Source organism: Scaptodrosophila lebanonensis, unplaced genomic scaffold (genome assembly GCF_003285725.1).
Source record: "Scaptodrosophila lebanonensis strain 11010-0011.00,11010-0021.00 unplaced genomic scaffold, SlebRS2 tig00000061-arrow-pilon, whole genome shotgun sequence".
Taxonomy (NCBI): domain Eukaryota; kingdom Metazoa; phylum Arthropoda; class Insecta; order Diptera; family Drosophilidae; genus Scaptodrosophila; species Scaptodrosophila lebanonensis.
Genome location: NW_022060554.1, coordinates 6,367,757 through 6,394,041, shown reverse-complemented (window position 1 = coordinate 6,394,041; position 26,285 = coordinate 6,367,757). Strand labels below are relative to the sequence as shown.

The 26,285-nt window shown below is 37.3% G+C and overlaps 1 protein-coding gene across 2 annotated transcripts in view; it reads right to left on the bottom strand.

Annotated features, from left to right (window-relative positions):
* Positions 1-26,285, bottom strand: part of LOC115624572 (serine-rich adhesin for platelets) — a 90,378-nt gene that overhangs the window by 62,388 nt on the left and 1,705 nt on the right. Inside the window, exon 2 of one of the 2 annotated variants that reach the window (XM_030519301.1) lies at positions 10,862-10,907. In XM_030519301.1, the coding sequence (XP_030375161.1) occupies positions 10,862-10,907 (46 nt within the window). Of the gene's footprint in view, positions 1-10,393; positions 10,438-10,861; positions 10,908-26,285 lie in introns of those variants that run through there. The other variant, XM_030519302.1, reaches the window with a different exon arrangement.

Genomic DNA, 26,285 nt, shown 5'->3' with positions numbered 1-26,285 from the left:
TCGAAATAGGCGTTTGAAATTTCAAACGAATTACTAATAAGGCTTGGTATTAGAGACACAGTACGACATTTTGGTCATGTATGGCTTAATACATGACCAGGAATTTAATTATGAACAACTGAAATAGAGCAGCGGTAGTCAAGAAATTAAATACATGAGAAATAGGTAGTTTTAGATAAACAGCACGAGTGTTTGGTCACTTTTGAAGGCAGGGATTACTACTTGAATTTTTTGGGTGAACGTGCCTATGGAGCTTCCTTGCTCCAATTTATTAAGCTATGCTGCGAGGTTCCAAAGGTGCACTCATTGTGTAAATTCTTGAGCCTTAGTTATTTCCCTAGTTATGGATTTATTAATTGAGGTAAGACCACGTGTTTGGCAATCAAGAATAGAACTGTTACAGCATAGCCTGCCATTCAACTTACTGACTGGAAAGTTAGCTAATAAGCTGATCATAAAAGACAAAACCCCATATCATAGCTGAAATCCATCTGAAAGCCCTACATACCACTACCATTTCATGAAAAAGTAAGTCGTAAGAGTCATGCTTGGCCATATCTACGAACTAAACAGGCAAACAGACATACTTGGAGCTCAAGAGAAGTAATGCATCGCAATACTCGCATATGCTAAGACCCGTTCCTTTGCCTGTAGTTACGACATCGCCACCGCCTCTACCAGATAAGGCAAAATGCGTTTTGCAATATTATTCGTATGTGCTAACGGAACATTTATAAGCCATTCGAAATGAATGCGGGGGAGACCTATTTTCTGTTTATTCAAGACAAGCCACGCTGGCTTGTCGGAGTCGGCGGTATTCGTGTTGCATGTTACAGGAAATAAACAATAAGAAATTATGCACTCACGCATTGTGTTCAGCTCAAATATACTCGCAGAGACAAAAGAGACAGATGCAGATCAAGACGAAGACGAAGGCAGCCTGATGTTTATAATAGTTTTCCGTTGTGGCTGCCCCTCCTAGCCGCAGTCAAAACATCGTCAAAATCGTGAAAAGTATCTTTTGAATACTTGTATAGCAGAAATCATCATAAACGACGCGCTCTGTTTTGTTAACAAAATGAAACGAACCGCCACCGCTTGGCGCTTGCGTTACAGTTACAGTTTCAACAGGGAAAGCACCAAATGGGGAAATAGGTATGGGTATACTACAAGTATATACATATGCAAGTATCTGGGATGTCACGTACACTGAGCGGAAGTTTGACTTTTGATAAAAGCTCCCGAGGAGGCAAGGGAGATTGCTGAGCACTCGTACCAAGTTCCTGCCGAGCATTAATAAAAACTATATGTGTGCACAAGTACATACTGTGTGGCAGTGGAAAAGTGGAATGCGTTCAACTTATTGTTAGTAGGTCAGTCCAGATGACAGATGTGAACGTTGGAGTTTCGGTTTTTTAACGACAGTTTGTTGCCTTGTTGACATCATTTACAAATGTGAGAGTAATTGGCAAATTCTTAAATCAAATATTACATATTTCAGAGTTTCATTAGTATCTGATGCATAGTCGCCGATATGAGTAGATATAGCCGTGCAAGGATCTCGGAATAACCAAACTAGGTATCCAATGTCTGGTAAGGGATGAGCTTGTGACTTTAAATCATATTCGACTATTATCATTGTTTCTATAGTTTCCACGTAATAGTCAACTCTAATGGAGCTTAAAGCCATATTGTAATCTCTGCCAATGGTCTTTCAGCAGCTGTTGTTGTTGTTGCTGCTTTGGCTCATATACATACTGCACACAAACACGCTATAAGACACAATAGCTATACTTTTAAATCTGTATATAAAATGTGGCTTATTTAAAAAAAAATTAAATTGAATACAAAAATATGTAAACATAGAGACACAGCTTCCCTTGGGTGAAGGACGAAGTTAAGAAAAGCAGCAACCTGCTGGATAACAGCGAACGGACCAGGAGGCTGCTCTGGATCTGCCCAGGGACTAGCCGGATACTACAACCTCATCATAAATGAAATAATTCATCGTTAAGTTTATTTAACAAATTTAATGATTGTCCACGCTGCACAGTTTTAAATTAAAACACTCTGCTGATAAAAAAAAATGTTTAGATAATTTTTTATTCAATCTAATTTTTAAATAAAATAATTACTAAGGAAAAGAACTTGAGAATATGAGGGAAAAACAAAAAATCATTGCAAGATATGGAAAAATAATTGGGTTTTGAAAAAATAATACAATAATAATTACAACGAACTCACTTATCTTGCTTGAAATAATTAATTCAGCAATAAGGATTATATTATATTGATTTGAGATTCATAGTAAATGCTTATATTTAAAGAATTCTAATAAGAATTATAACTTTTAAGTTCAATAGCGAGCATATACTACTAAGTATTATACTTAGCATCTTGAATTGAGAAGGGACTTCAGGAATGCTCCTTTTCTGCATATACAATAGAGGTTCAATTATTTTGTTCAGTGCATCTGGTCTGTCATTCAATGCCAGGCATTCTATCAAAGGCACAGCGACGCCAAGAAATGCTAGTCAGATAACAGCAAAGGAGTGCGCTCGAGCGCCACAATACAACAGCAACAACAATAGCAATAACAGCTATTATTATTATAACAATATAAAATAATTGTGTCTTTTTATTTGATTTATGCCAGCCGCCTAGCGCCATGCACTCCAACCTGCTGGCCAACAAGCGCACAAGCCCACAAGCCCACAAGCCGACAAGCCAACAAGCCGGTGCACGTTTTCGTTTTATTCTAGACATTCTAGATACACAATTGACTGTCAGTATCTTTTATTAATCAATAAGAGCAGCAGTGCGCACAGGTGATAAGATTACGGGACTAAGAACTCACTAACCGAAGCAACGCAGTTTACTCTAAGCACTGTTCGTGGGGCGCTATCTCAATAAGAATAGGAATTGGTGCCAAAGTCTACGGCCCGAAGATGTGCCGCAACAACTTTTGGCAATCTGTGCCCCTTCCTGCCTTCCACCTGCCACCGGCGGTGCCACGACTTCCACCACTAGCGCCGCAGATAACGCCGAATACCAAAGTGACAGGTCCTATCACATTGCCAATAATTGATAAATCTAATGTTTGCTCGAGTATTTATTATTGTATAAATTAGAATTTCCCGATATGTGTTTGACTACATACCTACATATGTACATTCGTGCACATGTGTGTGTGTGTGTGTGTGTCTACTTATTTTGTGTACGAGTATAACATAAAATATAACGCACGAGCACTCGCCACATGTCCCAGCCGAACATCATCAATTTTAACCCTATGGCCATAATATTTACATAAACTAAGTTCCAAAACATTTGCCAAAGTAATTTGTTATTTAAAATAATTAAGCAATAATCGATATATGTACATTTTGTTTTGATCATAAAAAGCGAACAGCGTGTTTTGTAATTTGTTTTAATTAGCGAAGTCGCTCACAAAATGGTTCGTCGACTCTTAACAGCAAATTGCATTTTACATCCACAAACCCCGAACCCGCCCCCACCCCACCCCCACTCCCATCCACACATCCGGGGGCAAAGCCAAAGCCAAACCCCAAACCAAAACCAAAGCACTCTCTTATGCAACAGACACTGCCTGATGGAAAAGTGTATGGAAATCCCCGTCATTCCATTTCATAAATACGCATTGCTCCACGAATCAAGCATTCAACGAACTTTTCGATTTTATTATAAATTTCTTGTATGTAGGTACGATAAAATTCCTAGACCTCCGATAGATTGTGTGATATGATTGTTTAATTTTGGATGATATTTATAAGGAGATAAGAGCGCTCGGAAATAGCACATTCTTTATTATGTCGCCAAATCATTCAATTTTTATTGTTTAATGTGATATTTTTAACAATAAATACTACATTATACACTCTGAAAAAAGGGGTCATAGATCCACGCAAAACCAGCTTCATTTTCCCTCATTTGATTTCTTTTTTACGTGGATAGTGTAAATTCATTGCCGTTTATTATTATTATTATTGAAAATTTCAATCAATAAATGAATAAGTTATTTATTATGAGCAAAAAATCCATTTAAGTCCGAAAATTATGTAAATATTTATTTAGTCGACGTAAAATATATAGTATATATATATTTTTTCCATTTACATAATTTCATTAAAGAACAAAAAATACGATAAGTAATAACAATGATGAAAATTTCAATCAATAAATGAATAAGTTATTATACCCTGTACCCGTAGGGTAAAAAGGGTATATTAGGTTTGTGCAAAGTATGTAACATGCAGAAGGAAGCATCTCCGACCCCATAAAGTATATATATTCTGAATCTGCATGACGAGAGAAATCGATCTAGACATGTCCGTCCGTCCGTCCGTCCGCCCGTCCGTCCGTCTGTCCGTCTGTCCGTCTGGATGAACGCGAGGATCTCAGAAACTATAAAAGCTAGAATAACCAAAGTTAGCATCCAGATTCTCCTAGGTCCGAGAAAGGACGAGTTTATTTTATTTTTTGGAATTTTCCCCCTCTTCCCCCGCTACATAATTTTGTCAATAGCGTCCACATTTCAAATGCTACCTAAACCAAACTTTGCACACATAATTTATATATAATTGTCTACTGTTGTTCAAAATTTGAAATATTCAATTCGGTCAATTCTAAGAAAAGTTATTAGCGAAACAAATTCTCGCCAGTACAACCCCACCAAACTGCAGCAACAAGTTCGCTCTTCTTCTTCCTCTTTTTGCTGCTGCTATGGGCGCATATAACTCAGTGACGGAAGTTTTCCTGGGTACAGGGTATTACACTGTCGGGCTTGCTCGACTGTAGCGTTCTCTCTTGTTTTTTATTAACAAACACTCTTTTCAAGTCCGAAAAGGGTGTAAATATTAATTTCATAAAAGAACAAAAAAGACAATTAGTAATCACAATAAGTTTTTTATGCAACAAATTAACGTGGCAAGGCCAATAGACAGTCCAGCAGAACGCCGACAACAAAAACAATGCCAGCCTATCAGTATACGATGCAGCCAGTATTGCAAGCCATCTACCCCAGGCCGTCGAGGCACAGTGGTTCGGAGTGTGCTGTCTAGCGGCAAAACTACATTGCTCATAAAACAATAGTGACGTTTATGTTCTATAATGTGTATTTCTGATGAAGGAAGTGCAATGAAAATATGAAAGAATGCAAAAATTGCAACTACAAGTATTGAGTATTTAAAGATTCACTAAAATTTGTGCGCTTCATCATATAACTGCTATAGAAACAATTGCTGCATCATAGTTTATTTTAAGAAATAACAAATTCAAATTACACCTAATTCTGCTTTTACACGGTAGATTGGCTCCAGAAAAAACCGTGTAAAAAAGACATTGATCAAATGCAAAAATATATAAACCGTTCCTTATCTCTAAAACCTATTAAAATTAGGGGAAAAACAAGGATTTATGTTTATTTATGCATTTACAAAGCATAGTTTGTATATAAGTATATAATGTAAATTGAATGAAGGACAAGTTCAGGAACTAAAAACAATTATGTAAAAATAGGTTATTCAATTTTAAAGGTGTACAAATTGAAATGATAATCATGAATACAGGAACACAAATTTAATTGCTGTCATCATCAGTTACTCGAATCATCGCTGGAAAAATTTTTTTGAACTGTACTTTCGCTTTATCGTTTGGCATCTACGTTTAACCGTGAACTCTGTTCTTAGCCTTTGTTGGCCAATTGCTGCTACCTCTTTGTATAATACTTTGTAACGACCCATCCAAGAATGATTTCTAGCTGTTTGTTTTTATTTATTTATGTGGTGGTATTTTGAATCGTTCTAAATGGAATAAGTCAAAACCGTGTAAAAACAGAATTAGGTGTGTAGTGATATCAGACCGTATGGGACACTGTGCTGTCAAGTCCACTGAAACGCAACTGCTGCCGCGGCTTTGGCCGTCGGCGGCGGTGTCGAGACCACACAGAAAACTGCAATATTTGCGCAGACATTAGCAAAGTCAATAGCGGTGCATTGGAAATGGTACATTTAATGAAAGCAAGGGGAGTGGAAAGGCACGAGCGGAAATCGTCATGAAAGCCGGAAAAGCGTTGTACAACAAAAGCCTTTTAGGGCTCAAAACTATTCTACAATCGAAGTACCCGCCGTTGCTTCTTTTTTTTAATTAGCTTTAGCCAATGCGCACATATCAACCATAAAACACAAACGGGCTGTGCTGCTTGTGTTGTTTGTGTCGATTTCCAAAGAAATCGCACCAAAAATAAAAACAATAAATTTATGACAGCACACAGCACAGAATTCATATCATATCATGGCCATCATTAGACGCTTGATAAGACACGCATACATAAGACAAAATACATCGGGTTTGGGCCTCTCTAGGCCTGGGCCGGTTGTCTAGTCGTTTTTGTTGTAGTATTTATTGGTCAAGTAGATAAGTTCTGGGATGGAGTCTCAGTGTACCTGGCGCCTGTTTTGTAGGCCCAGTTTATCGGCCACGCATAATGACTTTTAATTTCAAAACTAAATTTTAATCAGACATTTATGGATCGAAACAGCTCGTTCTAAAGATCACAAAAACACGTGTTTTTTTTTTTTTGCAATAGTTTTCATTATCGACTCGCACGTTTTTTTTATCACGAGACAAACAACACGTCAATAAATCCAAATAAAAATTCCCCCACGAATAGTCACAAAAATATGCGTTGAAAAAACAATTATTTTTGTGATTGTTGGCTCAAAATCGTGACTCCATAAATAAAATACCGTTCTCATGAACAGTAATTCAAGGCATTTACTTTAGAAGAAATTAGCCAAAAACAGCTAATGAGCCAGTCAAACTATTATTTCGTAAAGATCGCGTTAAACAAGGCAAACAAACACTGAAACATTCCAACTATGAAGACAAATATGCAATACGAGTGAGGCTTTGTCACATAGCTGTAAATGTGTAGAATACCGTTAAAATATACGATTAATCAGTGCCGAAGTATAACCATACCAGTAGTGACAATCCTCACATGCATGTAGAGGTGTTACGAAGTGAAAGGACTGAATCCTTCAAGTATTAAAGTGGGAATAGATAACACAAGGTAAAATCCATATGAAGCTAGGAATCGGAATCGTAGATGTAATACTTATGTACTATATAAGCTGGGGAGCTTGTGCTAACTTAAGGGCTATGAGTATTAAAGTAGTGCGAGAGATAAAATTACGAATGTTTTCGATCTGCCACATAAAAAGTGAACCACCCCAATGTTAGTATTAAGAATATAGCTTTGGCATACCTGGTACATATAGTACATACCTAGTACCATATGAGTATATCGTCTGCCAAGAAAAGTTTTTGTTGCTATTTATCAACAATAACGTTTGGGTTATTACTAAAGGCCACATTGCGTTCGATCTACGAGTACTACATATATAATAACATACAATTAAGGTTTTGACCTATTTTCCAGATAAGCTCGAATTGGAGAAACTACACATAATGTAATGTACTTGTAAATAATGTTAGATTAATTACCCAGGCTATGCAATATAATTTAACAATGAATTAATTAGTGGTTCCAACGGTGATTACAAGTCTATAAAAGAAGCAGATTGTGGGAGATATTGAGTTAGTCTAGATTGCTTATAGTTGAACATGAGGCTTAGCCTATTCATACTTGTTTTAGGCGCATCGCTAGTCAGAGCGGCAATGAAACCATCTAAAGATATCACAACTAATGGAATTAATGGAACTGAAATTTTCAAAAATGTTCTTGGACAACGCAAAGTGAGAACTTTCTGCATGGAGTCAACATTTTCAGTGCTCCGATTAAAGCCAACACCTCGGCGCTCGATGTCCAAATTGGTGCAACCCAAGGCAATGCAGTGGAAAGATCTGAAGTGGTCTGCCACAATAGTTGCTATCTGCTATCTTCTGGCAGGGTTTGATCTAAGTTTGGAGTGGTATTTAAGGCGTGCTAATCAATTTGCATATTAAAACTATATAATTTACTTTCAATCAGAAGTGCATGATTTGTGCAATAAAATGCTTTAGTCCCGTACCAATTGACTGCAGTATTCTTGACCCTTTGCAGGGGAAAGGTTGTGTCTTACTTGTACAATACTTTATTTTGGTGTTAAAAGTGCATAGAACTTCAAATGTTCTTCACACGTAAGCTACCTATTCATATTATTATCATCTTAAAAATAACTCAATTAGAATTTTATACAACGTTCAACTTTTTGTCAACATAGAGAACTTGTGTTGAGCGATCACGACCTTAAGAGAAATCATTGCCTTTTTTTTTATAAATTTATCTTAATAAAAAATGTATTCAAAAATCAACAAGCTACTCAAATGTAGGGTTTTTTTCCATCATGTCTATGTTATATACGACCGATTTGTTAATGGTTTTATATATATATTGCAAATGGTAAATAGTTTTACCTTATTATTTTAATAAACCTAGTAGAGAATAGACATTAATATCGTGATGGATATATTTGTGAAATCTGTCATTATATCATCGGATAGACATATCTTTTGGAATTTATTGGACAATGAATTATTTGCAAAAAAAAAAAAAACAACTAAAACGTCACATTCTTAGACCACACAAACTTTTTGGTTAATTTAATAAATCTGAGTAACGCTATAATTTCCACAATACTCTATTATTAACCATTTGCACACAACACACATAATTAGGCTCTTGACTGGCCCGAAAATGCATTAGGCTTATTAAAGTTATCGTAGCATACAAAAGAAAAGTGCCTGTACTTATTATTAAGTACAAACGCGACATAACTAAACCATATAAATAACCTATGGCCTTGTCAATGCTAATCAGTTGTATTTCAGCTCGTCATGAGAGAAGTGAGGATCATGGTTGAAGTAAAACTGAGATTGACAATATATGAAGAATGGAGTGATTAAAATCAGAGTATTAGTAGAATTGTGCATACTAGTGGGCCATTAAATTAAATGCACATTTCTAATTAAACTGTTTCTAAACATTCAACTAAACATTTTAAAAATAAAGTTGAATTAAGCTTCATTCGGGATTGCATGCGCTTGTAATATTTAATTGGTTTGTGTATGTAGGTGAGTATGGAAACCACACCAGGACTAGAAATATTATTGTTTTTTATACAAAACACAAAAGTATCTGTTAAATATTTTCAATTTTGGGGGAGAGCAGATTTTTCCATGAAGATAAATACATTGTTTAATACTTTTTAAGTATTACCTGCCAAGCGTCCCCTTCGACTAGCAAACAACAGACGAAGATACTAACGGAGCAAAAGCAACTAAATGTGGATTCTCCAATAATTAAGCATTTGGTCTCTGAATTTATTTACCATTCAATATGAATAAATACTAATTCACAATAAAAACAAAGGGATTTTTAAAGTGAAGTCGACTTAGGAATTACAATTAAATTTTTCAATTTCGAACTAACCTAATATTTAACATTGATAATAGATAGTTCCAAATTGTTGCTTTGTGTGAATCGAATTCATCATCTTTTGAACACAATAATTGTTTATTTGCAATTAAGAAAACGAATAGAAATAGGTGCTATATATAATCTTATTTTATTTTTAACACAATTCCTATTCCAAATCAAGTTTATGCTACTAATCCTAATTGCCAAAATAACCCAAGCTATTTGCATGTCTGGGCACCTCAAGTGGCACAGTAGCTCAAGCATTTCACAGATACAAGTATTCAAAACAAATAACGCCTACGGCAGCAAAATACTTGAAATATACTTAGGTGGCAATACGGAAAACACTTCAAGCGTTGGAATATTTTAGCCAAGTCGGAGCTAGACTGCGAGAGAGTCTAAGTCAGGGAGTCAGAAAGGCAGACTGATTTCTGCCAGCGCATGGCAGAATTATTTAAGTTCATTTAAAGCCCAGCCGAGGAAGTAAACAAATAAATACTAATCAGAAGGCACTCAGACAATAAATATCGTAAATGCATAAAATATTACTGCAAAACGGAACTTGTACACACGTCGCTTATTAAGTCAGCAGTTGTTTCATGCCTCAAGAATTTTAGACATTCCAGTTATTTATTTGGGGACATTGCCAACAGATATGCACACACACACACAAACACGGAGCGACACTTACAAACGATTGTAAAATAAATTAAAGGTAAAAGCCCGGCAATAAAACAAAACAAAAACAAACAGGTGTAGGGGCTGGCAGGGATGAAAAAAGAGAAACAGTATAATTTAATTAGCGTGCAGATGTTGGCATTTTTAATAATTATTTACTTAAAATTTCCGCTGTTTATTTTATGAATTTCGCAAATATTTGCCGACTGTCAATTTATCAGTACATGTAATACTTTTGTTAAAGTCACAAGTTTGATTTTGGGACGGTCTTACCTTGAGATGAGATAAAATATTTGGCATACTTTTCCATTGACAAATTTCTATAGGCTTGTTCTCTTCCCACTTGGGTTGGGTGCGGCTTGATTGCCGATAATGTTTTTAAAATTGTATTCTGGAAAATTTATATGCCAGCGCAAACCATAAGATATAAGTACTATGCAATACAATACTTTTATTAACAAAATAACTCATTATCAAACACGTTTCCAAATACCCGTTCATTTTCTCGCTTCTATACCCTATACTCAAAGCGTAATAGGGTATACTAGTTTAGTGCGAATGTATGTAACACCGGGGTTACCAAACTCCGGATGATAGCTTCTGTAATTTTTCACTCAGCTTTCTGTTGATGCTTTTGTGCCGGTTTGTTTTATTCTGATACGTCATCCGAAAGAATTTATAGCTATAGCCTACTCCAATGAAGATTTGAAGACAGTTTCTAAAAGAGATATGAATACTTACCATCAGGAGGTAAATAATCTTGGCATAGACCGTAAGCTGTGGTAACCTGAAATCAAATTTCAAGTATTAGTAAAAAAATACATTTAAATGCGAAAATAAAAAATCCAAAAATCGGGACGATAATATTATTTAATTTCACTGGATAATTTTTAACAGTTGTAAATATTTTAGCAATCAGTAGGCAGTGATGTATGAAAATTACAACGTCGGTTGGGAGTCCCCGATATTTTAGTAGTAGTAGTAAATCAGTTTGTAGTGATATAAGGAAATTACAACTTCGGTTGGGATTCCCCGAGGCACCAACCAAAAAATGCTCAAAGTATTTCATCTTGACAGGCTTTCAACTATTCAGTAAGTAAGTCATAAACACAAGCGAAACAATTATGGCAAAATATTGGAGCACCAAAGCATAAATAATCTTTTTTGTCCGGCTTTTGACGCGGCTTAGTTTCCTAAAAAATAAAGAGAAGAGTGCAATGAGATAAATTCCTGACTGTAAATTAACTCAAATTTATTATGCAATACGTTAAAGGCAGACTCACAATGTCAGTCGGCATATAAATTTAACACTGACCAGCACAAAAAATTTCAAAAAGTAAGACTTGAACAGAAATAAAAGAGCCCGCACACAAAACAGGCAGAAAAATCAATTGCGAAACAGCTGTACTGTGAAGCAGGGGAAAACTCAACCATTGCGAAAAACGACAAAGAATTTGTAAAAGTTGCAGTGTTTATCATTTTCCAAATAGGTTGTCGGCTCCGAGTCCGGAGCGAATAGGCAGCTGTGACCTTGGCGTTATGTAACCAGCCCGTAAGTGAAAGTGGGTAGAAAAGCTATCTCTGCACACTGACTCAAAGCTTGGGCTTTAGGCCACAGTTAAAGTAATACACATAATACATACAAGCACGTATTGAGTAGTAAGGAGAACTCAGGACCAGGAGGGTCGGCACCACTGCCGGTTTTCTGAACGGATTAAAACCACATTTCTTGCCTTATATGTAAATCAATTATACTTCTATTAAAATAAATTAATAAATCAAAACGGGGACAGAATTGTGCAAGATTTTAGTAGATTTATGAAACCTTCACTTGAAACTTTCTACAGAAGCATGCCAGACTATTATATAATATAGCTTTTGTAGAAACGATTTGGAACTCAATTGCTGATTGAAAATGGCTTTTAAAAACCAAGAGAATTAATAATCGTCAACAAAGAAAACCGACCAATTGATACAGTTGTCCGACATGTAAAAAGTTCTATAAAAGTTCATAATACTCTCTTATCAATAAAAAATAATTCAAAGAATTCAAACATAAACATTGTATATTTAAATTAAATGCATTTTTATCTACACCTACTGTGACAAATCAAAGCTCAAGAATCGTCATCTGGTTGTCATGTTCATGACTGATATGTAGCAATATAAATTATACATACTATATCAGGTTCACATAATCATAATCCGCGACCCAAAAATTATGGACCCTTGAAAAGTATGTTCATATAATATATAATATTTCTTATGACTCTAAGATTTTCTAATGAAGAATTGTTAAGAAGGTGGTCGATCTTGACTTATATATACAAACTTAAATGTCGACGTTAAGGATTATAAGTTTATCAGGACCGTCCAAGAACAATTCACCAATCGCAACCTAAGCCACATGAAATGGTTAAAAGGATTGCCTTAACCAACTTCTCCGAGAACCACTTTGGGATGATGTTATCTTTATAGATAGAATAGAATTTACTAAGAAATTTTAAAAGATGTGTAAAAATATATTTGCGCAGTTGGAATATGGCCTCTTCTCCCGACTAAGATTCACAATCTTAAGCCCAAAGTTTAGGACTAACTTCAATGGCAGTTCGATATATGGTATCTACATGTCTGAGTCCTTTGAAATGCCTTCGAGTGAGTATCTTTGAAATAGCAGATTCCCACACCTCTGCATCTATGTCCAGCATAAGCATTCAAGCTCAATTTTTATGCTTCTTAGGCGTCTTGTCGACCACCACTTGACAAGATAACTGTACAGAGTGCTGTCGTTGTTGCTGTTGCGGAGCTCTAACAGATATAGTTGCCATGTTTGCACAGCGCTTGAAGTGGCGTTTAATTGGAAACACAGTTGGGTGTTATTTCCAGCCGACTGCTGTCTTCATCAACTTCAAGAGATGAAAGCGGCGTGGACAGCTGATGGACATTAACATTGAGTTCTTAAAGCGAGCGGCTGTGTGCATTTTGTTGACTTACGCTACCTGGACGGCTTAAACCAGTTAACAACAGCACAACAACACTTGCAACGGCTATGAAAAGCGCGAGTTCGAATATAAACAAATCAAACACCACACATCCGCCACGGTGGCCAAAATAAAAAAATTGGGTTCAAGCTTCGTCGTTCGCTTAATTGCAAGTCGCGTGGAGCTTTTAATTGCAAATTATTCAAATGCCTTGGCAACGTAGCAGCTGTCATTGCTGTCATAACTAGTTGACGCCGCTCCAATCCTACCCCGCACCACCAACCACCGCCGACCACCAGCTTGCCAACCACCCGCAATTATGGCTCAAATTAACACGGCGGCCCGGACAAAAATGTGTAAACATTTTTATTTTTCAATTGCTTTTTTATTTACCGTCTGTTGTCAAACGAAATTAAGCGTGAAATGTAGTTTGAACTTTTGTAGAAATATTTCTACTACGTCCAATTTTTATAAATGTTTTCAACATTTTTTACGGCATGTGTTGCAAGTGTTTTTCTCTTTCTTTTTGTGTGAATGCGGTTAGCGCCACGTGCCATTTTATGGCTGATTTAATATGTATGTGAAGCTGAGTGTGTCTGCTGCGGGTTGGATTTTCCAAATTGCCAGAGTGATTGCAAATGCCAGATGGATATTTTGCTTGGGTAAATCAACGCAAATCTATTGTGCAATCCAGACCAACTTCCGCATCAAGTTGGCCCCAAAAACATAGCACAGAATTTTTCATCTTTTTAAAGTTAAATTAATTAGGAAACAAGCAAAAAAGCTAAAGTCGGGTGTCCCGACTTTGAAATACTCTGTACATATGTTTAGAATAATTATAGAAATTAAAAAAGTAAGAGAAATAAAAAAAAAAATGATCGATTTTACCTCTTTTGGTATTCGAACTCACGTAAAGGGTGTATAATTGCACATATACAAAGCTATTGCGTCTATGTGAGTGTATGTATGCTTATGCTCGTATATTCGTGTCTGTGTAAGCATGTTCGCAGTCAACCAAAGCACCAGCATCAACAACAGCCGCGGACAGCGCTTGAGCAGCGCTTGAGCAGCGCTGGAGCAGCAAATATATTTATGGCTATAACTTCTTGTTAAATCGGTATATCATAGTGAAACTTGGCGTACGGACACATAATTACTAACTGGGGGTATTCACTTATTTTTTTTTTTACTTGTTAAAAAAAAATGAGTGTTTAGTAGTTTTATACTCTATACCGCAGAAAGGTTATACTAGCCGAGTATAGTAACCAAACTTGGTATTCAGGTTCTTCTAGCTCCGGAAAGGGCAACTTGGATGTTTTTTTAATGGAACTTCTCTTTACCCTATTGTAGTTGTATTCAAACACCTTTCATTAAAAATTACATTTAAAAGAAAAGTATTTTTGTGTAATTAGTAAAGAGTTTTACGAATCCAGACGCATACACACACGTGTTTGAATTAAGAGTTCTTTCAGAATTGTCAAACTTAACAGACTTTACTCAAGAAAATTGATAGATTTGATAGCGAAATTCTTGTTCATAATAGGCTTTTTCTTTGATTGAACTCATTAACACATACTTATGAATTAATTATGTAAAATATATCCGTGAATATCAAAAACTTTCCTCTAACAGCAATACTGATGTTTGATTTTTATTTTAGGACAAATTTACTTTACCCAATGTACTAAATATTGACATTACATTGTTATTAATGTTCGTATTAAATATTGACATCGACATCTGACATGATATGAATAGTATTTACTTGATGATCGTGTTCTCAGTAATGTAAAGATACTCGATGACATAATCAAAAAATATTGATCGTGAATGCATGTGGAAAGGGGCCGATTGCCCCTTAAGGTCTACTCAATTATATTTGTTGCCAAGTGCCTTTCTGCAATATCGGTGGTAATACTATATATGAAGTAAGGATCATAAAAAGTCAATCTAGCAATATCCATTGATTCATCGATAGCATTCCACCAACACGCCACTTTTATGGCAATGCAATTTTGATAAACGAAGTACAGGGGCCCCTGTTTTAGTATCAACACCCTAACGGCAACCAGCACCCAGCAACATTGCCTAGAAACATGTGCAGCTAGCAACATGTCCAGTCAGCAACATGCGTGACAGGCAGCTGCGCTGCCATCGTCTTAAGTTGCATTTATATGCAAATAACTTAAATTGTTTTCAATTTGCCACTGCGGCGCCTTCGCTGGCTCGGCTGCTGCTATGGTTGGCGATGTTGCCGCTGCTGTGCTTGCCACCGCATTCCTTTTGCCAACTTGCAGCTAATTTTATGGCTAATTGTCGTGGTTGCTTGTTGGCCGTCGTTGTGATTGCTGATGAAGTTGTGATATTTGCGATAAAAAATGTATGTGATAAAAATTATTAAACGTTGCTAGTTGTGGTGTACGCGTAGTTGTGGTTTTTGTTGTGGCTGCGTTGTCGGCTAGGAATTTCTTAATTGTTACCAGCATTTGGCAGGGAGTAGCTGACATAAACTAATTGTACTTTTATAACAATGTAAAGGAGCCACAAGTATGTAAGTCATTTGCAAACTAGAGTATTCCATTTGGAAAGAGCTGTCAATTACTTTTATAGAAAAGAAAATGCAATTCGGAAAGAGCTGTCAGTTACCTTTACAGAAAGGGGCTTGGACTTGGTTTAGTTCTTGTTGATGCCTGACTGCCTTCTTTTGCATTGATGGTCAAAAGTAGAGCACTAGGTCAAGCTTGTTATACATGTTTTGTGGATTTAATTGTGGAAATTGTCAGTCATTCGACCAAGATATAAAGAAATATGTACATAAATTACAAATCTAGGGCTTTGAAATGTTTATGTGCTATGAATAAATAAAACAAATAAATTTGTATTTCTGTCATTCTATGATGTAAAGTATTTTTACATTACAATTTCACCAAATTAATGGTATAACATGTAAAATTAAAAAAGAAAAGAAAGAAAAAAAACATAATAATAAAGCCTTATTCTTGCATTCCCTGTAAACTTTATCACACCAACCATTTACGATTACAACGAGTATATGGCAGCTATATGGTATATTATAGTTCACCGATATTAATTCAGCTTCAGTTTAAATAAATAAACCATTTGGTTCTGATATCGAAATAATCAAAACAGTTGTTTGTACTAGTTGTGATTTTTGCACCGATCATGTCTATGAAAGCCTCATGATATAGTAAACCGATTTTGATTATGTCTAGTCATAATGAAAAACTCATAAATACGAAAAGTGTGCTATATAAAATAATATGGTTTGTAATAAACCTGGTCTTCATATGAATAAGGCAAGACTGCTCGCAAAGTTAAGCGTATCTAGCAGTTATCGATCAAAAGTTCTCGGTGTTTATACGAAAGTTATATGTCCGTCAGTCTAACATGCCCATATCGATTCGTTTCGTTATGCTGATCACATCTGGGCACATAACATGGGTTTCCAATGCCTGCTTCTGCCATTTACATACACTTTACTTAATATGTAGTATGTTTAGGTCATTAATTTGAATATATTAGATTTTCTAACTTAATTAATGTTTTGACTTTACTATTATACAAAATAAAAGATGTTCTTTTCTAATGTTATTATCAAATAATCAACTTTTAGATGAACTTTTAGAAAAGTGAATTAAAAATGATTACTTAGTTTACTCTGGCTATGAAGTGAAAATATTATATTATATATAAATATACATATGCCTATTCCTCAGAGATTAAAATAATTTCGTAATATTATTATAGCCTGTACCCAAAGGGTGAAAGGCTATACTAGTTTTGTGCGCATGTATGTAACACACAGAAGGAGGCGTGGCAGACCCCACAAAGTATATATATTATTGATCAGGATGACAAGACGAGTCGATATAACTATGTCCGTCTGTCTGTATGAGCGTAAGGATCTCAGGACGTACAAGAGCTAGAATAACCAGGTTCCCCTAAGTCCTAGGCAGGTCAAGTTTATTTTTTTATTCTGATACACCCCCCACTCCCCCCACTTTGTTTATAAATTCCGTAATTCTTGGAATTTTGAAATTAATTTTGGTAGGTACATCCAGCTAGTACTAATGTGTCCGTGTGCCAAGTTTCATCATGATAGGTCAATTGTGAAGAAAGTTATAGCCATAAATAAAATCGCTGCTCATGCGCTGCCTGCAGCTCTGCCGGCAGCGCTGCCCGCAGCTGTTGTTGTTGTTGCTGCTTTGGTTCAACTTTGTGCTGCATACATACACGCATATAAACACGCATAGGTACGTGATGTAAATGTACAAGTGTGCTGTTAAAACTGAACAAAAACATATCTTCTAATTTACTTTAATACTTAATTAATTAATTAATTTGCTTAATAATTTAATTTTTAAAATTTTTTTTTTAAATTTTCTTTTTTTGTGGAGAGTACAGGCTATTTTACTGTCAGGCTTGCTCGACTGTAGCGTTCTCTCTTGTTTTCTATTATTCTACTTATCAATACTTATGGGGTTCGTTCAAAACAAATTCCGATTTATTTAAATTATTCGATAGCAATAAAAAAATCCACTAACGATTTGATGCCAGACAATGACTAATGCCCAAAAGTATTTAAGGCAATCGAAAATCTGTCAAGCGCATACATACTCATACGTACTCAGTTACTAAAAATTTGTTCTCATGAGCAGATACGAGAAATAAGTTCTTTGATGGCCTGCGTAACATTTGAGCCTCAATTTATGTGGCAGCCGCAATGCGACAAAAAATAAATAAACTGTGAAGCAATGGCCAACAAAAAATCAATAGAATGTTTAGAGTGGGCGCAATGCCTCTGGGAAGGGAGAAACTGCGAGCTGAAAAGTGGGGATATACTTACTTGTAAAAGAAAGAAGAAGTTACTTAAGTCAAAGGCCTGTGAAATAAGCTACGAAGTTGCACACAAAAGCCGTACTGATTGTAGAGCACTTGTTAGCTTAGAACTTGAGGCCGCGAGACCTGCTGTTGGCCTTTTAAGCCGCAGTTGCAGAATCAGGCATATTGCCTGCTTTTCAAATTTAGAAAGCAACACTTGAATGCTAGGGTACAGCTCTCATGTACGCCCTTTGAAGTGTATACGGCGGCTATATTTAGATCCATAACTCATTGTAAGCACAGGTCTAGTTTGCGTCTCATGTCGGGTGTCATACCGGGAATCACGACACCAGCACGTTTCGCATTCAATGTACAATACTAATTAATTAGCTTTGCTTAATGGCCCTTCGATGACACACCCATCACCAGTAGCGACTGAATCCGATCTTAGAGCATTGAAGTGCTTTAAAATGCTTCAAATGCGCCTCGTGCGAATACGCACTGCGCAATATCATGGAAATAAATTCAAAATTTGTATCGACACGTTCGATAATGTTTGTTGTAATGTGCAATCAAAATCATGTAATGCAAATGTGTTTGCAATTTTTATTAGCTTGCGATAACTTCGTAATTATAATGTCGGCGCTGGTACTGCTGCAACTATTACAACATGTTTTAGTGGATTATCCAACACTGTTGACATGTGGAGAAACGACAATCCGTTTACAGACAAGCACTGAAAGAAAAACTTTGCTGTTCTAAACCAAGGCGTATTTGAACGCATTTATGGAAGAATATAATTGGACAGAGTATTAATCGAAGTCGAATTATTCATCAATTTGTGGAATTAGATTCGTTAACTTAATTTTGATTAGTTTTTCATGATTTTTAAGTATATTTTTTTATTAAATGATTTTGTTTATTTTATTGAGTGCGAAGTTGCTTCTTCAAATTTAATAAGTATTGTTTTAACTTTTTTATTTCTATCTTCTGTATTAATAATTGCTTCTTTAGTTATTTTTTATAGAAAAAAATATAAGATGCGATGAAATCATTAATCATTTTATCATATTACTTTAAATATTTGTTTTGTCAACAATACAATTTTAGTCCTAATTTAATTAGAATTTCATTGGCATGAGATGGATTAGGTTTAGTTCCATATTGTTTAGTAATTCATTTCCAAAATATCAAATCTTATCATGCTATGCCCTTTTATGCTTTGGACAATATAGAAAAGCGGATTGAGTCGTTGAGGACCTTGTTTTTTATAAATACTTGTATGAATATAATTTTTTTAATTTTAGAAATATTTTCTGTTTTTAGACCTACACTTCAAAGCCTTGTTATCTTACCTCCTCCTTCATCACATATTGTTCTTAGTTCTCATTCAATTTCCAAATGGAAACTAGTATACCCTTTCACCCTTTGGGTACAGGGTATAAAAACACGACAGATATTTCCTATACCTGCACTTAGGCTAAGTACCTGTTATATGGCACGGCAAAGCGTAAAACTGTCTAATAAATTGGCATTTAATTGCTTCATTTAATTGTATGAGAGACAGCAGTCACAATAACAACAACAACTGCAACAATGAAGGCGCACAATCGCCCATGTAACATGTTGCATGCAATTACAAAAAACATTTAGACGCCAATAATTATTAGAAATTTATACGCAACCAAAGCGCAGCGGCGACGACGCGACGTTGCCAAGTCATGAACCCGATGGCGAAGGCGACACCCGCGCATTGCATTGACATTGAATTGCAGTTCTAACTGTAAATGGCAGGCAGCACTACGGCGATGACGATGACAACTGGTTGGCTGGCTGCCGCCAACATGTAGTTTGTACCCCTCACCGTTCCTCCCCCACCCTCTTCTTTCAATCCACTGCAGCGTTGCCAACAGTTTTCATTATCAGCCATTGTCATCGCATCTCACTTCGCATCGCATTGGCGTGCGCGTCGAACTGTCGCTGTCGCTCGGCTCGAAGCACCTCATTAGACCCAACTTGCTGAGTGTTGGTAATGGGTCAGAAATGGGCGCAATTTGCGTTTGACGGGTGCACTGTTATTTACAAGATAATATTCGAACTACTTGCTGAGCAGTACTTGGGCTGGAGATTTAGGTAATTATAGATATACTAGGTGATCGGGTGTGCTACACAGCCTTTTAGTTGGCACTCAGTACTTTGAGGACATTTCAGATTTCAATATACAGTTTTCTTCTTGTGGACGAATCATCCTATTTGCTATTAAATAGTGCTGTCAGTTCAACAATCAACGCATTTTCCTCATAATTGAACGAGGGTAGCCGATATAGCATTCGAACGAATGGTAGACAGACACACTTCGTTCAACACTTTAAGAACTAACTAACACTAACTCGACGCTTTCTTTCAGTGCGAATTATTATCGTCTTACTTTTGACGTACAGTCTGTCAACTAATAGTTTGCAAAATGAAATTTGTCACCAAATTTTAACTTTAATATTAAATTTATAAATAATGGCATTATTTGGGAATATTTTGCTTATCAATTATTATTAAGATATGTATTAGCCATGAGTATGTCAAAAAAAAAGAGACGAATTTCCATTAAAAACGTAAAAAAAATGAAGAAAACAAAACGACATTTACGACACTGTCAATTAATTTTTTTTTTTGTAAAATGTAAACACTGGTTGAAAGAAGACCATAGAAAAAGTAACGGGACAGCCAAATCAAAAACGACCTATCACATTGTTTTTCTAGTCTTCCTTGCACTCATTCCTTATAAAAATTGCGTCAGTTCGGTCACAAATCAGTTACTTTGAGGATTTTTGCAATGCCTGGCAAACGCACAGATGATAATTTGATTCAGTTAGTGTTTTTTCATTATAACAAGGGAAAAACGCCCAAAGAATTGGCGGAAACCTTTCAAATTAAGCTTAGAACAGTTTATAATATCATAAACCGCGCCGAAAAAGAGAACAGGCTGGAGATAACAGCTCTCAAGGCAGACCCCCAAAGCTTTCTCAGCGGGATTGCTCAAAAATATTAAAAAGTATTAAAAATGAACCGCAAACAAGCCTCAGGGAGTTGGCCAATAATATTAGCAATGACTGCAATAAGACCGTGTGCCATGAAACAATCAGAAGAGTACTCAATCGCAACAAGTACTCATCGCATGTAGCAAGAAAGAAGCCGTCTGTCTGCTCCTAATATTGAGAAGAGGTTGAATTTTGCAATTTTTAATGTTAACCAAACCCAGGAGTACTGGAATGATGTAATTTTTTGTGACGAGACCAAGATCATGATGTACTATCATGATGGGCCCAGCAAAGTTTGGCAGAAACCAAATACAGCCCTCCAGGCCAAAAACATAGTGCCTACTGTGAAGTTTGGCAAACTTCCAGTCATGGTGTGGGGCTGTATTTCGTCCGAAGGCGTTGGAGAGCTGCGCATATTTGAGGAGATTATGACAAAGGAATTTTATTTGGACATTTTAAAAAATGAATTATCAAGAAGCGCGCGCAGTTTTGGTTTCGTTGATCCAGAAAACAGCAGCAAATTCAAATACAAGTTGTACCAGGATAATGATCCGAAGCACAAATCGCTCCTGTGTCGCACTTGGCTGCTATAAAATTGCACCAAAGTCATTGACACGCCCGCCCAGAGTCCGGATCTTAATCCCATTGAAAATTTGTGGATATAGATATAGATAAATGTATGTACTTGAATTTAATGTAATTAAGTATATGAATTAAGGGTAAAAGTGAGTTGATACATAACCAAGCCACTTGCCCATGCATGAGCAGTATTGCAATATGCTATCTATACATATGTATGTATGTATACTCAAAAAAAAAGTCGCAAGTCGTAAATATTCATATATTTACATATTTCCAAATATAAACAACATAATCAATTACCTGTTCAAATATTCACTGACTTTAACATTTAATGTGGAACCATATTAAACTTAATAGGCAAAAAGTTAAATGTACTATATTCCATATTAAATTTTAATCTTTTTCTCAACTTTAATATTCAATTTTTTTTAGTTAATTATTACGACTACCAGATACAACTTTTAATTATAGATTTTTAAAGATAAATTCCAAATTTTTTCTGTTCGTACGGTTAATGAAAATCGTAGCCCGATCTGATCAAATATTCAGAATGTACCTCCAAGCGAATGCCTATGGCAACACTAGCTCCCCATTATCTTGTTGGTGAGCCTAGCACGCCCACACATCAGCATCTGCTCATCCTTTCACCCAAAACCCAACACCGACACTTTCCCACACTGGTCGGGCCTGGGCCTGGAGGCCCTTTAGTTGCAGCAACGGCGGCCCACGGCAATGCGCGTAGCGTGAGAAGCGCTGCGCAGCGCAGGGCGCAAAGTGCCAGCAAACACGCAATTCATGATCAAGTGCAATTTTTTGACATTAATATGACAACAAAAGGAGTAACAGATAAAACGTGCCACAAAAGGCGCGCAGCAGGCAAAATCAATTATGCGCACGAGCATACACGCCTCGCTGCCCCGAAGCCCCATGACTCCAAGACTCCAAGACTCTGAGGCCCCAAAGCGCCCAACAACGGCCCAAACGGCATCCGACGGCACAAGCTATGACAACTGCGAAATGATTGAGTATGCGACAGACGGCCAGTGACAGGCAGGGAGTTGCAAGAACGGACTGACGATGGTACGAACGGTCGGTGGCACGCATGCGCTTCAGTATTCCATGTACTTGGACTTGGACACTTGCCAAACAAACGCGGCAGCCGTTGATGAATGTCTGTCAAATTGCTGACACGCACGCAGACGCAGACGCAGACGTGGCAGCTGAAGCCGCAGTCGCAGTCGCAATCACACTTCCAGTCACAGACGCTGACATTGACACAATGCACACAAATGAGGAATTGAATGGAGGCGCGACAAAGTTGCAAAGTCGTTGCTTGCCACCCGTCTGTAGTCGCTGCTGTTGCTGTTGCTGCTGCTGTTGCCGATGTCGTCGTCACTGAGGCATACAAATATTTTACGGCATTTAATTTCAACGCAACGCGGCTGTCATCTAATTGAGTTGTTGTTACGCTGCCCCCTGCTGCCCCTCTAATCCTCGTAAAGATTCATGCCTCGTTGCCCACTCGATTTGTTCAAAATTTATCGGCATATTAATGCAGCATATTTTAAATGCTTGCCAGTCCGTCATTGGCCTGACTGACTTACTTCCTCACTGGCCGCCTAGCTGGCCACCTCGGCCCCAATCGAGCATGTTTATGCAACTTACCCCACCACGATTCCATCCAGGGGATGGATCCGAAGCTCAAGCGAACGCTGAAGCTGAGCTGGAACTGGAACTGCCGCCATGGCCGGCCGACTGTCTGCACGTCTTATTTATGCGATAGCCGCACATGTGTGCAGTAATTGGATTACTTACTTTCCCGGCTAAGCAGTCAACAAAGTAATAAAAATTGTCGAGTTTTCGCTTTCTATAACTTTGATCGGTGACTGTAGAAGGGAGGAGCTCACAATTTACGGGCTCTCCAGGTTGCTTCCTCTTAATAATGAGAAGCTTTTTATGTAGATCTAACGACTCCTATTTGCTTTTGATCGAAGTAAGATTATATTTTTCAGGCAATTAAGAAATTCCACGTAACGGAAGCAATTCTTTTGCGAATTGGAATATACATTCTCCGCGGAATATTCCTCAAACATATAAATTCATAAATGTATCTGTTAGATATAGGAGTTTTTCCTACCCTTTAGATACTCCCTTTTGATACTCATAGATTCAGATCGAAAGCATTGACACTACGAAAGAAGAACACGAATCGGTTTGCTTGTGGGTAGCCAAAAATTAGAGGTAGTTAGTTCCGAGGAGCCCCTTCACCCAGAAGCAAAAGCCGTAAACAAACCAAACTAGGCCACTCACTAGTTGCCAACTGGCAACTGTCAACACGAATGGCCGAATGGCAGTGGCAGCCACAAAACCCATTTAGACACTTGACGGCACAGTAAAACACCCCATTGGGGACTACTGCCTTTAAAAATTAATATGTATGAGTCGTGTCAGGAGGCAACGCCACAACGCGTTTATCAAAAATTTCAAACATTCGCCGCCAACGCCGTCGTCGCCTTCAATGCCTCCGTCATCCGCGTTGACCCAATTAGCGGGCATTATAAAGTCGTAAAGCATTTGTACGTATATACGTGGTGGAAAAGAATTAGCAAATAGGCGAACCGGAGGCAGCGGCAGTCACAGATAGGCAGTTAAAGAACTAGCCTGTCCGTCCGCCCATGCGCCACATCGTATTAAATATGCATGGAAATTATGGTGAGTTCATAAATCACAAATCACTTATGCAAACGGTTGGAACGTGGATTGTTTGTTGGATCGGAGCGAGACATAGGGAGTGCGAGTGGTTGTGTCTGCAACATAGTATTGACAAATTGTGCACATATTCGCACACAATTAATAAAACCCACAGCCCACGCGCTATCCGACATCTGTAAGACAAAAGCTCAACACCAGACAACATAATTCCATGCACACATACATAGGTTGCATAAAAAAGCCAATGAGTGCCTGGCATGCACAATGGAAAGAAATGAAGAAGTGGAACCCAAATAAATGTCGGGATAATAAATAGGTTCAACCTTAATTTAAATGCAATCAAGAATTAACAATACATGCCTAACCAATTGCAGGATTTTGACAATTCTATCAAAAAAGCCGACTTTTGTAAAACTCTAGAACATAGAGAATCAATTCAGTTACGCTATCGTATTGTTATCGGATTAACGTAATAAGGTTTGCCATCGATTTTATCTGCCTATGAATAAGACAGTTCAGTTGTGTATCCTTGCTCGGGAGATCTTGGTCGGATAGGCGGACAAACAGATGGGGAATTCAGTTCGCATAACACCCCTTGTGCTATATGCCTTCAATATGCCTGCAATACTAAATCTAATCTCAATGTCAAGTGATTTTATTTCTGTACACTGCTCGAAAAATCTGCATCCAAATTTTGTGGGAAGCAACAACTTTTTCGCTCGAGAGCGCTTCCTTTCTATCGAAAGAATGCCAGCCTCTATTATGTGAGTCAATGCATGCATTCAAAACTAACCTTGTTTTCGGCTCAGCCTAAGAACTGAACTCAATTTGGTTTCAATATTCCCTCTACATTCCCTATGGCTACTAATGAAACAATCAATGGGCGCGTTCAGCAGGTCGTAGCGGTTTGCGATTTGTAATCGATAATTACAGATTACTCTTATCGATCGCTGTGATTTGTGATTCGGATAAATAAAATGTAAATCGAAATCACAAAACACAAATCGGGGAAATATTATAATTACTTGATTACGATTTTTCGATTTTCGATATAAAATGGCTTGCTGGGGACCCAAGCTGTGTCTTTTTGACCAAAAATACTAGAATGAGAATATTTGATTAAAACAGTCATCACAAGCGGTCGGCAGAGACAAATCAAAATCGATAATCAAAAATCACAAATCGCAAATGCTACGACCTGCTGAACGCGCCCAATCATACGAAACGTTTGATGTACATTTCATTGAAAAAATTTGTATTTAATTTAATACAATTGTGCTTGAGGAGTTTTCCATTTTGTAATAAAATTGATAAAATTGGATTCCAATATTAAGTGTAATAATTAATAACCATTTAAACTGCTGCAAAAAGAGATTTTCCGCGTTCGCAGTTCCTCGCAGTTTTTGTGTGAGAACATGAATTCCCCACTTAATGCATTCCTTCGGGAGAATATTAATGCATCTTTACATTTCTCCACTGTACGAGAGAGTTCGCATGGGAACTCAAAACTCCAGCAGGCACCGTTCAACACTCAAGGCACGTAACGCGCCCACACAGACTGCAGAATGCAGATGGACAAAGGAAGCAGCTGAGAATGGGCCCAAGGAAGTGGCAGAGGAAAGAGTCGAAGATAAATCTGAGCCGGGCCATTATCGCCCACGGCAGAGCGCGCAATGAGCTTGCAAATTTGTTGCAGTGGCTGCTCCTGCTGAGGATTGAGTTGGCTACTGGGGCTGTTAGGAATCGTACTGATGGCAGCTTGAACAATGGCAGCAAATCTTTTGTGCGCCTTTTGCCAGGCCTCTTCAGCAGTGCCACTGTTTTTGATTGATGATTGTTGCATTTGCAACCTTTGATGTGGCAGCTTCAAATTCTGACTGGCCTCCACTTTCCATTTTCCAACTAAAGCCACAAATTTATTCAGCATAACTCGTGCGCTTAGAGCAGCAAAACACAAGACTTCACTTAAGCCGCTTCCCAACAGCCGACCAGTCAACTAAGCGGCTTAGAGTC